Source organism: Charadrius vociferus, unplaced genomic scaffold (genome assembly GCF_000708025.1).
Source record: "Charadrius vociferus isolate BGI_N301 unplaced genomic scaffold, ASM70802v2 scaffold140, whole genome shotgun sequence".
Taxonomy (NCBI): domain Eukaryota; kingdom Metazoa; phylum Chordata; class Aves; order Charadriiformes; family Charadriidae; genus Charadrius; species Charadrius vociferus.
This window is the reverse complement of record NW_009646406.1, coordinates 764,240-779,765: the sequence shown is the minus strand read 5'-3', so window position 1 is coordinate 779,765 and position 15,526 is coordinate 764,240. Positions and strand designations below refer to the sequence as shown.

At 39.3% G+C, this 15,526-nt stretch overlaps 1 protein-coding gene across 1 annotated transcript in view; it reads right to left on the bottom strand.

Moving 5' to 3' along the window:
• Window positions 1–15,526, bottom strand: part of UNC79 (unc-79 homolog (C. elegans)) — a 100,368-nt gene that overhangs the window by 27,578 nt on the left and 57,264 nt on the right. The window contains exons 31-38 of the mRNA XM_009895416.1: window positions 15,007–15,109; window positions 13,095–13,235; window positions 9,054–9,092; window positions 7,936–8,048; window positions 7,764–7,849; window positions 6,604–6,777; window positions 4,771–4,839; window positions 4,036–4,146 (exon numbers count right to left, since the gene is read on the bottom strand). Coding sequence (XP_009893718.1) covers window positions 4,036–4,146; window positions 4,771–4,839; window positions 6,604–6,777; window positions 7,764–7,849; window positions 7,936–8,048; window positions 9,054–9,092; window positions 13,095–13,235; window positions 15,007–15,109 — 836 coding nt within the window. The remainder of the gene's footprint in view (window positions 1–4,035; window positions 4,147–4,770; window positions 4,840–6,603; window positions 6,778–7,763; window positions 7,850–7,935; window positions 8,049–9,053; window positions 9,093–13,094; window positions 13,236–15,006; window positions 15,110–15,526) is intronic.

Sequence of the window (15,526 nt, the reverse complement as noted above, 5' to 3'; positions counted from 1 at the left end):
GCTCTGATAAGAATAATACAATATAAGAATATCCAGGAGAGGTCAGATCAGAACAAGTGTCCTCAGTAACTTATCTCGCACAAGGCGATAAGCAGATGCAAAAGGAAGAATAAAAACAAGGCAAGCGTGTATAATTCCCACTACGACTCTCCTAGCCACCAATTATTTTCAGCTCAGGGAACGTCTGAGCTTAGTGTGGTTCCTGTATAATTCATAACTCTCAGTGGATTTCTCTTCCATGTTTGTGCCCATTGATGTCTTGTATCCATGTCAGCTTTTAGCACCCACAGTATCTGGCAAGAAGTCATGCGCTGTAGAAGAACCACTTCCCTTTACTTGCTTTGACTCTGGTTCCTACAAACTTAATATATTCTTGTTCTTGTACTGGAAAGGCATGAAATTATGCATCCCTGTCTGGGTCACTTTTGCCCTTACAGACCCCTCTCACACTCCCACCAGTTGTTACTTTTTCAGACTGAAGATCCCTAACTTAGTTGCTCTGTATGTGGAACTCATCTCACTGTTTGGTCGTTCTTGTTACCATTATCTGAACTTTCTCTGATTCTGCTATATTCTGATTGGGAATGGGGAACCAGAACAGTGCCCAATACTCCAGGTACAAATACATTCTGATTACTTGCTAGATTTCACCAGCAAGAGTCACCCTTCCCACCATCACATCTTCACAGTCTTGAGACACGTACATAATGCAGTGCCATGCTAAGCCAGTTGACAATTACATTCCCCGAAACACTGGACAGAAGTTCCTACCAGTAACCCAGTACTGTAGCCTGCACATACTGGAAAAGAAGAGAGGTAAAATTCTTTCAAAAGCATCAACTATTTTACAGACTAACACCTATGCTACACAGGATACAACTGGGCCGTAATAAATTGCTTTGTCAGAACACTGGGAAGGAAGCATAGGCGTCATGAATCCCAGCTTTCCTTGGCTCTAGGGATAATACAACAGTGAGATACCTCGTTCTCAAAGTCTCCTATCTCCAAGCCTTAAACTTTTAATGTTTGTTAAGCACATGCAGTGCAGAGAGATGAAGCAAAAGCAAGCAAAATGTTTTTTGACATCTGACCTCTTGCTTCCTGCACTGTAAATCAGGAGCGATGACACCAAAGTCAATAACCCAGAGTACCCTTCCTATAGAAGTTTACTTACTCCTATCGTTCTGCTGGTGATAAACACGTATAAACATGGTTTCTGCATAGTTTAAGAACTTCTTCTGCCACAGAGCTGTAAATGGGTATTAGTTCCATCGGAATGACACCCAGGCAGGTCACATGCGTAAACCTCATACCAAAGAGTCAAGAATACAACTCCCTTAGCTTCTGTTCAGCCAAATTAACCCTCTCGAATGTCTATGCACCCCTCTAAAAAAAATGCCTTACAACCTTCAAACTGTGATTTCCCAGGGGTCTATGTGCAGAATGTCAAAATACTGAAGTTTGTTTCTAGGAGTATCTCAGGGCCCAAACGTAGTAATAAGAATAGTAAATTTGGTTCTTTAATGGAGTGGTATGCTATCCTCCAAGTAAGCCAGTATAAAGCAGAATTCTTTATTTTGTCTTTGTTGCTACTACAGTAATTACAAATACTGACGATCCATCAGCCACTTCAATATTCTTTAAAAAAAATTCAATAGCAAAATCACGTCATGCCCAATTCAGCGGCATTCTGCATTTACTTAGTAAGGGCCAACAGAATGCTAGCAAAAGGCTAAGTTGAGGTTCAAGCTTCTGTAGCTGTAAGAGATAGGAAAGCAAGAAAGTGTCCATTTAGGACCTTAAGACACTTGAAAGGAAAACTAAAGATAAGATTACAATTCACAGAAGAGATGCTACACTCAACTGAGAGTTCCAAAGGCACTGAAAAAAATAAATTGCTGACCTGGAACAGAAACTCAGACAAGGAAATATCAGATTGATGTGAGTCTTCAGGCTCCAAGACCAGAGAAACTGAGATATTCCTGCCACGGGGTATTAGGAAAATGTTGGAGATAAAAAAAGATTTGGAGTGGTTTTACAGCACTGACCTCTACAAAGCGCACGTCAGAGTGGCTTGGTCTTTGAAAAGACAAGAATCCTCCATAGCTTAGCTGAAACTATTGGCAGGAACTTTGTCCCAGCCAACGCATTCAAAGTTGCAAAACAAACAATTAAATACGAATAGTTTCAGTGATCACAAATTATATTCCTTCTGGAATTCACTTCTACATGATATTCTACCACAAACAACACTCTTACTTGGCTACAGTGATTTCCACTGTAGAGAAACACAGACATCACAACTGATTTGTTTTTTTCTAACAGCAGTCATTAATTTGGTATTTCTAATGCAAACCCATGGTAAGCTTTTAGAAATAACAAAGATAATGTAGTGTGGAGTTCCACTAAATTAAGAATTTTGTGGCTATAAATTGCAGGAGACCATTCACTAAAATGATTCCATTTCTGGGTCACCAGGTTGCACTAAACAAAATCAAGGAGGAGATTTTACCAAGCGCTATAATCCAAGCTTCCTGTGTGCAATTAAGCACTCAATATATTAATAGAACATTGAACCAGGAAGCACGCAAGAAAAACATGGGGTTTTTTTAATAGCATGGTTTTAATAAAATTTTCTTGAAATAACTGTAACTGCGGAGCATGAGGGTAGTGAAACATTTCCTGTGTTTCCCAATTTGCTTTAGCAGGCATACATGAAATAGTCTTATCAGACCACGAATGCAAGAGGAATGTCTTTGCTTCAGTTTTAAGTGGGGCTTTTTTTTTTTTTTTTACTGAAAAAAATGCCACTGTTGGACTTTAAGTTAACATTTTTCTCACTTTGCCTTGCACAAAGCCTTAACTATAGATCTAACTCAAATTACTTCCAAGAGCCGGACAGACCCTCCTGTATTGAGGAGTTTTTTCTTTCATAAAAACTCATCTCTTTCAAATGAGACAAAAAAGGTAGTATTTGCTTGCTGTAATTAAACATACTGTTAGTTTCTGTTTAATGCTTCAAACCATTACATCTAGTAAAAGTTTTTCTCATTGTCTTGTGGTGCAGTTTTTCTGAGAGTGTCATTGCTTTTATCATTTCTTCTTCACTGTTCATGATATTTTTAGTCTTATCAAGACTGAAGCAACGCATGTTCCAGTTGTACGTTATCAATACAGGAAATCATGTAGCTACTTATGACAGAATGTTTCCTGAGGATTAATTACTGTTTTGACAAAGACATCGAGGATGGAAAACCATGCACTTAGTGGCTGAAGCAGCATTTTTGTTCAGTTCTGTAATAATCCACATAATGGAGCATATAGGGCCATAGTAAAAGGTTTGATTGGTTTTGGTGGATTTTGTTGTTGTTGTTCAACTTCTCACCAATAGCTACAAAAATGAAGTTGAGTAATACCTGAGTGTTATTTGTATACCATAGCTTTCCTCCAAGAATCTTAAAAACTTTTTAAAGGTGCAAACATACTGTTCTCTTTTCTACACAGCTTACAGCCACGCACAGCACAGTTAGATACCTAATACAGGTTTTAAGCCGGGAAGCTCCTAACTTGGAATCTTCCACTTTACTTAGCTATCTGTTGCCTCCCCTCACAGCTGTGCTCTTAAAAGGCACTACTGGGAATATTTAAAGTTTTTACTACACAAAGTACGTGGCTAAACTTGTGCACTAGGAAAGATATGACTGTACAGACATTTTAGTTCATGCATGAATACCAGATATCATCTCTACAAAAGAAAAAACTTCCAAGTCATGAAATCACACCAAAACACTTTTCTGAGCAATGTTTTCGGCAGGTTCCATTTGTCTCTCTATGCTGCAAATGTGAATCTCCGTTTTATTAAAAGGCACGGAATCATGATCACTACTTGATTAGCCAAACTACATTAAAACTGTTGACATGTCTGAAACTTGACACTGATTTCATCTTTACGTAAAACATACCACTTGGGAGAAGTAGGACTTTGCCTGTCCTATTTTCAGTTGTCCCTAAAGGAAGATATATTCTCATTGTTACCTTAGTGAAGGCTCTGTAGCACAAACCACACAGTTCCACCAGGTAGGCCAGAGTGAAGACAGCATTCTGAATTACAAAGCTTAGTAATTTTGAAAAAGGCTCCAGAAGACTCTGCAATGACATGATTTAAAGAAATCAATAACTGGTTGCTCAGCAAAACAAAAAGCATTCCAACTCTGACACGCCTCAATGGAACAGCATTATTTTTAGCTCAGAGGCTATCTTGCTGGGATTTACACTGCTTCAGTCAAATGGCTACTCTAGCTAGTATTTGCCTTCATGCTCGTTTGAGAAATTAGAAGCAAAAAATTAGGAAATAGTTTCACCTCTGACACAGTGCTTATGAGATAGAAGAGATTCTGTAGTGTTTATTCAGGAAAACCTCACTAACCCCGGTGGAACTGTACTGCAGAACTTCCTTAGAAGTTCATTACTATCTTTTTTTTAAATTTTTTTTTCTTTTTTTAAAGAATAAAGGGGGGGGGGGGGGGGGGGAAGAAAAGAACATCGAATCTTTAAGAAGATATACATTCACACCCACATAGGAATGTAATCCCACCCACACTTCACTGTAACCTAGATTCCAAAGCTCTTACCATTCTCCAAAGAGTATCGGACTGCACAATTTTATGCTTATATATAATACTTTCCTAGCTAGGGGATAAGAACACATTCATAGAATAGCGCAGGCTGGCTAAATCTGAGGCAACAGAGTTATCTTTTTTTGGAACTTACCCTGGTGGCACTTGTGGTAGGTATCTTCAGCAAGCAAATCATGATTCTTAAACTAGAATCTAAAGAACACTGTAAACATATTTGAAGGGAGGAAAAAAAAAAAAAGAAACAACAGAGTTAGTACCTTTCAGTGCACGTCTTGGTTTTAGTGGTAGCAGCTACGAATAAGTTACGGGTGAAGTCTGAAAAATTATACCTGATGATTGATCTTTACTTACTTGGCCTAAACTGGCTTATTCCTGAACACAAAATGATACCCCTTCAGTGGTAACATACCACAGCACGGGCCTTGAGATGAGAAACTGTCACTAAAGGGCTAGTTTAGAAAAGTTAACTGTACCCAAATGGATGAGGGGGGAGGGAGGTTGGAGAAAAGAAAAAGAGAGGGTTAGCAGAAGGTACACATGACCTACCTCATGTTATATTTCTGTGGTTGCCCTGGGCTGTGACATTTCCCTCCCCACCCCAAGACAGGGCTGCAACTCACACCCCATAGCATCAGAACGTGCCCTGGCAATAGCTGCCTCAGAGGCCCCTCTGACGTTGTTCCTAATGGTGTAATTGATTTTTTTCTTCTGCATAAATCACACAGGTTGCACAGGTTGCAGCAGTGAATGAGACTTTACAGGGTCTATCCATTATCTTGCATCATCCCTGCTGCAAATATCTAGAAGAGCAAAAGGTCATTTACGACCCCAGAGGAAGGAACAGGAGATGGAAAGCTCAAGAGCAAGAAATTATTTTACTTGTATCACTAATGATACCTCCCATGAATAAAAGGGAAATCAGAGTAAACACTCCATCTCTATGTTCTGTGAATGGCAGATATGCAGTTGGAACTATTAAGATCGAGTTAATTTTTTATTTCAATTAGACAAGATGCAACAGATTGGAGTGACTACTACGCAAAGGGAATGGTTATTGCCTGTTTGGCTTAGTAAGTGCTGCAGGATAGTGCCTCAATTTACCAAAACCTACAGAGCTTTCAAGATCTGACTATTGCTTAATAGTGTCAAGGAATTTAATGTCATTCACATAATTTGGCGGTGACACCCAATTTAAAAGACAATGTTATAAGTCACAAAGTTAGATTTTGGATCCTTCAGCTCATACTGAGCAACACTGCTTTGCACAGAGGAAATGAGCACTGGGCTCATTCATGCCATCAGAAATAAAGTCAGAATAAGGGCATTAGAATCCTCTGTTTATTGGAAAGACTCAGTAAAGTTATTAACGTGTTTACTGAAAAGACATCTGGAAGCACACACACTAGGAGAGAAGATCCCTCTGTATGTCCTCTGACCACTCAGAAATCAGAGCCCAAGGCTTCTAGATTCAGTTTCTGCAACTATATTCTGATTACAGACAAAATATAGTACGAACTACAACCTGATCAGCCAAACAGGCTAGGCTCAGTTCCCAGCAGTCTCACTTCTCTCTGCCTGTCTAATTGTCGTGTACTTATAGCAAATTACATGGTGCTGCTCTTCTTGAGAGTTTTATTTTGTTTTAACCAGGTGGATATTTATTGCCAAAATGCTCTCAAATGCAGTATTCCAATCTGACAAAGACCGGGCATGGAAAGTGTAGAGCAAAAAAGCCAACAGAGAGGTGAAGAGTACTCTGGTCAGAGTTCTTATTGTTACCCTCGGAAAAGACAATTAAAGGGATGGATCAGATATTCAACTAATGTTTCCAGAGGAATGGGCTTATTGTATCATTAGAATATATTTACAACAACCCACTCTGATTCCTCATCCACAGCTTTCCTGCTGTTTGGGTACCTCCTGACCAATGGCAGTATAACTCGTTTCAGATGTCCATACATCATACCTTAAGTGGCAAAACACAGGGGAGTTTAGTAAGGAAGGTCTGAAACTGATTACTGATAGTGGTCCAGAGGTTGCTAGGTGAATCCATCGGCAAAGCTTCCATAAAGGTAGCAATATTTTCCAAACAGCGTAGCATTGCACCCCCTGCTGGTAAATTCTTTTTGTTGTTTAAACCCTGGGAAAAAAAAATGAGAACTGTAAACAAATATACACACGCAGAAATGGTCCTTTAAACAGTATTTGGAAATGCTGAGGTTAATTTGTTCAGAACACACACTACTAACCTCTTCTGTAATGCTAATGATAAAATGTTGTGCAGGGAATTTGAACCGTGCATGCGACAGTTAGGACTAGCTCAGTTCCTAAAGTATTGACCAAAAGATTTTTGAGCCAAAATTTTATAAGCAGGGCCCAACTCATAATCTGGTGAGACTGGCCCGGCAGTAAAACAAGCAGAACTCGCAGAGTATTCCCCAGTGGATTGCCCATGTTTTCCTTTGGACAATCTTAAACAAGGTATGTTCATTAATGTTCAGTAGCCATGTATGCTTTTTTGGCTTCTGTACTAAGGGCAGGACTGGAAAGACAAGCAATTTTAAAGTGATGTCAAAATCTTTGCATGAAACAACCGAGTTCTTGGAAGAACGGGATACGTGCAAGTGACTAGTGCCAGTGGGAGGATAAAAGTTAGGGTAAAAACAAGCCAAGTGCACAGAAGGCAGTGAGTGAAAAGCAGGCAATGAATCTTTGGTCTACTTAGAGAATCTGCCATCAGATACAGATGAGAGGGAGAACTGAGATATATGAGCAGAAATGTTCCTGAAAACCAGAAGGAGTGTTGGGGGAAAGGATAGCCCACACTACCACTGTGTAGGACAGCTCCAGGAGCTGGCCTGAGAAAAAAAAAACCAAACCAAAACAAATTAAAAAAGAAAAACAAAACCAACCAACAAAAAAAAGAAAAAAAAAATCCAGTGAGAGCAAAACCCAGAAGGAAAATGGTGAGGACAGTCTAATCCTGCATCCAGGGAGGACAAAACAAAAATTGACATTGCTTTTGGTGATGCATGTTTGCAGTCTTAATGAATGAGAAGAAATGATTGAATATGCCTGATAATGCTACCAAAACTAGCACCATTACCAGAGCCATTGCCTGCATACCTCTAACAGCTGGCTCAGAGCAGCAATGGAACTCAGTTCACTGAAGTCCATAAGAGACGTGGCCAAGGTCCGTAAAAAACTTCCATCTGAAATTCAAGAGAGATTTTTGCACTGGCTGTCCATACAGAGGTAACCAAAAGGGTCAGAAATGCACTCAGGTACCGCACATTACCTTTAATATTGCTCTGGAAGAGCTGGGGGAAAATGCCATTGGGAGCCAGCTGATGGAACACACAGCGGAGGAACTGCTTGGCCACACCTGCAGCATTTCCAGGGATCATCATGCTGAAATGAAGGGAAGGAGAAGGAAGAAGAAAGGCATTGCATTGCAGACGAAACACTTATCAAAGCTGACTACACAGAGAAAATAAAGATAATGGTATTTTTTTCATTATGGAAGTGTTCAGTTATGAGTGTGACAGTCAAAAGCAGAACTGTCCTGATCACAAAAACCAGTTCAGCATGTTGATTTTAAGACTTAAGCTCGACTATGCACAGCTGAAAAAGTTACGTATACATGCCTAAAGTATTTAGGCCTCAAATAGTTGCAATTTTCCTGATTCTCCACATAATTTGAGTCACCTGAGTTTGAAATATAATCCTGCTCTCACCTTGTATATTTCAGTGATACAGGATGAAGTTCTCGGCCTTACCATAAAACACGAACAGGCGTGTTTTATGGTAAACAGGTAAACACACACATAGTATTAATTTGCCAGGTAAACACACACATTATTAATTTGGCTCTTGCAGGTTCCTTCAAGATACAAAGTACTTCCTAATCGCTCATAAAATGAATGGCTTCATTTAAAAAGCTAAAGTATTATTTATTTATTCATACACTGCACATCTTAACATTTTTTACAGCTTCTCAAAATTAATTTATCCTATTCAGCATCTGGTTTACATAATGAGACATCACTACCCGGGACTCTCCATGGCCAAGGGTGATTCACTTGATTAAAAGTATGTAAAAGTTCATCAAGACAAATACTGAACACAAAACAAGCTAGAAAAAGCAGCACTGAAATTGTGGGAAACCAGAAGGCATCTCTAAATTATGTCTGAATCTGAGTTTTTTCAAGTTCGATACATATGAATATGGGTTCCTGTTCATCTTCAGAACACACAAGATATTTGAAACAAGTGAGAAAGGACAGGCTTTTCCTCTTACTCACAAACCTTAAAATAGATTTTTTAAAAGTTAAATTTAGTTGATTTCAGGGCCAGTGAGGATGACGCTTTAGATTAATTGTTTCATTTTGGCCAAGGTATCCTTTGCTACCATACCTTTCTGCTTGATTAGAGAAACTGGTACTTGATGCCAACCTGGAATAAAAATAAAAAAATAAGTGAAGTTCATATGCTTTTTTTTGTGTTTCATTTTTAAGCAAGCCAATAAAGTACCATTTTTTTAAATAATAACTAATAATTTTAGAGAACATTTAAAATGACACCAGAAGGGTCTTCTAAAGAGCACATAAATTCATTCAAATCATGTTTGCACGACATATAAACTCGATTCAGTCTTGCAGCCTCACAAATACTTAACAGCTCTAAAAACAATTCTACTTGCCTCCCTGTACTAGCATGAAGATAATGAAGTAAAGCTATTGCCTTACATGCACGTCACGGAGAATTACTAACCTAGAGGGATTTGGAGAAAAAAAAAAAGTTTGCCAGAAGCTGCCTACTGACTGAATTGTTTCTGATTAACACAGCAACATAGACTAAGCCAAAATTCTCTACTTGGCAGTCTGAAGTGAGGCATCTAGTTCCAGATTTTGGCACCTAATTAACTGGCCTAATTTCAGAAACACTAAGTACCTATGAGCTTTTACAAAGTCAGATGAGAAATACTGCGTTCTCAAAAATCAGGTCATTTATTCTAGTACCTAAATATAGACTTTAAAGCCAAATATGGGCATTCAGTGATGAAAATACTGAACACAATCTTAAAGCAATATCATGCCTTTCAATATCCATGACATGTAAAAGAATAGAATCAGGGCTTATAATATCAAAGCAACACACCTTTAATACTAAAAGCCACTGAAAAGCAACTATAAGGACGTACACTGGAAGCATCTCTTGCATACAAAATACCATACAATTTTTACTTTCATCCACTACATATCAGTGTTTCAGCTGGTGTAAGTTGATATGTATAAACGGAAAATTCATAGAGCTACGCTAATTTACATCTGCTGATGATCTGGCCTTCAATGTTTATCTTTGATTCCTGATCCTTTTAGGCTCAATTTAGCTGTTGCTCAGTCCTCCGTCAGCCTTGATTCTGAAGACAGTTTCCTCTCTAGTCACCACTGCAAAATCCAACAAGGACCTTAAGGCAGCTCAGTTGAATGCATCAGTGTAAACCAAAATGGACGGTGATTTTCATTAATGATGCATGACAAGCTGAGGACACAGCACACTTTCAACAGTGCAATAATGTCAGGCTAGATGGTACAGGGGACTGAAGATTATATTCTCTTTAGTCACCCCAGCATAAATCAGAAAAAGTCATTAGAGTCCCTGACTCCACTGTTGTTAAGAGGAGGCCACACTAAAATACATTAATTCTGGTGTGCAAAGCTAATTCTGGGTGAAAACAGGTCTGAAGCTACCTTCAAGAAACACAGACCTTGATTCTGCAACAGCTGTAGCATCTGCTTACATTAAAGCACGTGAGGATTTCTGCAGAATGCAATGAGACGAATCACTTACCCAACGGACCTAACACTTACTTTCAAAAATCTACTCAAGCATACAAATACAACAGCATGAAATATTTCTTCTAAAAGAAATCAAAGTCCTATGCAAAGTTTTTCTCTCCTTTTGAAAGCAATAATGCAAGTGGGGTTTTAGAATAAACAAAACATTTTGTTTCTGACTTCGGAAAAACTTCATGAGACATGAACTACACTAAACATTTACGAACACCTTATACTTTTTGAAGTTTACAGCTTGGATGTATTTATTATTACCACTCTAAATATTTTGCTGCCCAAAGGCCATTAACCCCCATCATTACCTCCACTTTGCAGACCTCAAAGCAGAACAGTAAATGCACAGTAGACAGTAAATGGATGCATTCAAATTTGTACATGTTAAGAACAGAAGTTAAGCTTTTCAAAGCTCCTCACTAATTCAAGAGCCTAAATACCATTTTCAAACAGGACTTTGATGCTTGGAAAGCTGAATCTCACTGGACATCAATGAAATAAGAATCAACATGTCAAAAATCCTGATTCAGGAACTAGAGCATAAAGTTAAGTGTATGCCAGAGTCTCACAAATATGTCAATCTCAGTCAGTAACTTGTCGGTAACTTGAACCCGGAACTTCTTCTCTTCTGAAAATCCCAACAGATGCCTATCTGTTCCTGTGGGTACTCAAATAACTTTTGAAAACCTTTCTGTATACTGTTTAGGTATTCTGAAAGTCCCTGGATTTCCTAACATCTTGTTTCCTCTTGTAAGTGTGAAAGTAGTAGTTCTTTTTCTAAGAATAAAAATGCAAGAAGTCCAATTCATTCCCACCTCTGCTGTCGGATGGGTATTTAGAGGTAATGATATGTCACTGCTTGATGAAGGACAGCAACTTAGGTTATATACATGAGGCACCGGAATGCCTCTCTGCTTGTATATGCTACTTATTTTGCATGTATTCAAAATAATTCCTTTATGCAGAGCCTCCTACTGGACTTACAATTTGTCAGAAATGACAGCCAGTAGGAACAACACAGGACATTTACCGGGAATACGCCATGTTGCATGCCATCTGCTGCTCTAAAACAATCAGCTGCCTCACCAAAGATGCAGCATTTCTTCCTCAAAGCACAGAAAAAGGTAGCCCACTCGGCCCTCACCCCTTGATAATTTATCTTCCAAATGATTTACTCTCTGTAGCTGTAGTACCGCTGTATTTACAAGAATCACACAGAATGGACAGCATCTGTTTCGATTAGAAACTTTGCCTCCATCAGAGTTCATTAGCAGTGACAGCGGGGAACTGTTGCCTTGCAATTAACAGAAATGGAGGACTCGAATAGCTGCTGTGTTTAAATGGAATTGGGAGGTAGTGGAGAGACAGGGCTGTGAAGAGCTGCGCCCCTGCAGAAGTCACAGTCAAGCAATTTTAACTTCAGTCACTGAAAAAAACATGGAAAAGGAGAGCTGCGCATCATTTCTGCTGCTCAGAAGTTCATTCTGAAACACCCCCAACGCATCCCTCCCACCTCTTAGGCAGGACGTTGTGGAAGAGGCAGAGGCAGCGATGACAAGTAACACAATAGTAATGGTGCACTGCAATTATCCCATGCCCACCGGGTAAAAGTCACAAGAGAAAAACAATAGACACCAAATGTTTAAGGCCTTATGAGAGACAATCCTACACAGCAGCTGGTTAGGAAGCCCTCATAGGGATGCAACTCTTTACTTAGTCTAAATTAGCATAAAAATATGGTTGAAAAGCCTGAAGAGCTTCAGGTAAGCTAATGAATGATCATACCCAGGAGTCAACAGTCCTCCAGGATCAACAAAATTCAGAAAAGCTGACCACATTTGTGCATAACTTCTAAAGCAGGAACCACATAAAAGTGAAAAATTATGTCAAATCAGCAAAAAGGGGTATCCAAGAGGATTCAGTTTTTACAGGAAGCACAGAAGCTGTTTAAGAACACTGCATTGGAAGCACAGGGCCAAGATACCCCACTTGGTAAGAAAAACTTCAAGAGAGCACAAGAAAGGAAGGGTGAGGGAGGTTATTAGAAAAAACAAAGCTTCTTTCAAAAAGCTGAAGTCATGTCTCAAATGAAAGCAGAAAAGAGCATCAATTCTGAGTAAAAACCACAAGGAGGCAGGCCAAAAAACAGTTCAAGGAGCAACTAGCAGAAGGAATAAAAACTAATAGTAAATCTTTCTTCAAGTAAAATAGGATCAAGAAGCACACCAGAAAGTATGCTGCATCAATGGCTGTTCAGGTAATAAACAGGGCACTCAAGGAAGATAAGGGTACCGCAGAAAAACTCATTTAATCCTTTACATCGCTGCTTACAGTGGGACAAGCTGGGGAGATTCCCAACCCAGAACCTCCCTTTGGAGGGTGAAAGGGGAGGACATCAAAGCAGCTGCCCAAAATTGATGTGACAGTGGAAGGAGTTACATAAGAAATTGATGAAATGATGAGTAACAAAGCAGCGGACAGAACCAGATGTCATTCACTTAAGAGCTCTAAAATACATAATTTCACTATATGAAGCTTATGTAAACCCAATTCCAGGCACAAAACTTTTTCAATCCCATGGGAGAGAGAAAAGTCCTGAATTTACCTTCCTACAGACTGCATAATGTCCAACAGCAGAGGAGCAGCCAAATCTGGACTAAGGTGAATGAAGGTTGAGAGCACGACTATGGCCAGGCCCAGCGTTTCTTCATCATATTCTTCAAGAATAGCCCCACAGTCATGGCACCTGCAAAGAACAGTTTTAAAACCCAACGTTTTTAAAAATTTAAAACAAAGTATTACTATATATACATATGTGAATAATTAAGTCTTTTTAAAGTACTGTAATTTAGCATATTATATTCAAAATTTATTTAGAAAGGTAATCAAACTGTGATCTTTCTATAATTAATAACAGTCTACGGCTTTCAAACATTAATAAAGCTTCTCACTAGCTGCACGGGCTGTTTCTTCACTGCCAAAAGAAAGAGGGTGACAGGGCAGACCTTCTTTTGGGTCTCACATTAGGAATTGTTAGCCAGCTCCCTCACTGTATGGCACTGCTTCAGTCTGCACTATCCAAGAGGAATCTGCAGCAGTGAAGACTAGCCCTCAGCAACGGGAACACCCAGCCAGTTCAGGCCAACTGCGCTCAACTCTTCTATTCAGCAGCCTAGACACGAACGGTGACGCTCACAGATGATCTTAAAGAGATGGAACAACTTCATATTGTCCTCCCTGTCAGTCACGAATTATGAATAACAAATTATACAATTAGGAGAAAATAATCTGATTGGTTCCCACAGCAGTTATGGCTACTGAGAAAGAAAGGAAAGGACCTCTCAGGGGCACAGAACCTTAGATTTTAGAGAAGTCTCCTTTCCCAGGGCAGATTTGCTGCTGAGTCACTTATCCTTCCTGAAATGCTCAAAGACAACTGATGAAGTTCTGAAAGGGCTCCATAACGTCTAATTATAAAGGGGATGGCAGATTTAGGAGAGATGAAACAGGCTTTCACAACCTACGAAAAAGGCAAACCGATGTGGGAAACTGGCTTATCTCAGCCCAGTAGGAAGGCTTGCTTAATTTGATCAATCAGTTGCTAATGACTCCAACAGATTGTGATATTTTAACTTAATGGAATTGTACAGGCAATTTTCTTGCCTTTGTTACTTAACAGAAAGAAAATATGCCAACAAAGTCATGAAAGTCAGGCTCAGCTGGTCTGCCTGTTAACAGGTGGTGCTACAGCTTTGGGGAAATGGCCGAAGGAAATGCCAAAGATAAGCCTAACTTTTGGGATGCCCCACTTTGTCACACAGTAAGGTCCACTTCCAGTCACGGACTGCACCATGGCCCTGTCTTTCTCCAGTGCCCATCCAGGAGCATCTGTATACTGGGCTGAGCGCAGGGGCACAAACAAGAGCTTATGCCTTCTCTTTCCAGTTTTTGACCAAATCAATGCATGGCTCCTTGCTGGCTGCTTTACTTCGCCATTAAATGAGTGCATTTACGTTTAACACTTCCTTTAGAGGCATTTTAACCAACCAATTAAGGTTTGCAAAAGCTTTTGGGATCAGTGAGTATCATCTTTAAAAACGCTATGTTGATTTCACATGGTTACACATCAACAGTGACCTATTTCAACAGAAACCCAAAGGAATTTTTAAAAAGAGCTTTTTTTTTTTTTTTCTAAGGTGAAAGTGGTTTCTGATGGATCACAAGGAACCCTTGATTTAAAATAGGATGGGAAGTGCTTCCCCTGCCCTCCGCGCGCACGCGATAGCCTGAGTCATCATTTTGCCAGTGCAAACTCACACAGATCCTACTGAATTAAAAGCACATCTTGCTGGCAGTGTTTAGAAAATGTTCAATTTGGGGTAAAAAAAGTAATTGAAAAACTTAGCGTAGAGATAAATGATAGAATGGACTTCATATTTCCATAGAGAATATCTATACTTTACTCGACCTATTTGAAGTTCAACTACTTCTTTGAAATGAACAGAAAAAGAACTTACTTGTCAGTCATCAAGGTGGGCTGGTCATCAGCAAATTCTTCTGGTGCAGGTACAAACATACTGACTATACTGGGTGCTGACAGCAAGCTAGATTTTGTGGCACCTTAAAGCAATTAGGGGGAAAAAAATAAAAAAAAAAGGAAAGAAAATCACTAAACAGAAATCCAAACTGCTTGAAGGGCAGACTTCTAAAGAACAGCCGTAATGGTTTTACTGTGCACAGAAATAATAAAGTGTGTCTACACAAGGATATATAGCACACTCCTTGCCTCTGCCAGATTATTCCAATCACCTAGAACTATTGATTAAAAAAAACCCACAAACCAAAACAAACACTTACGAAAAAATACAAATCCTCAGAAAAAAGATAAAGAACAAAAATTCCAGGAAGGCAGATGTAATCGTATCTAATCATTTTTAGGGAGAGAGTTGCTATAGTTGCTATGAGACTGCACAGCAGCAGATTTGCAGTGTTCCCTGGTACTTCTAGGGAATTGCCTTCCCATAGTTCTCGGTGACA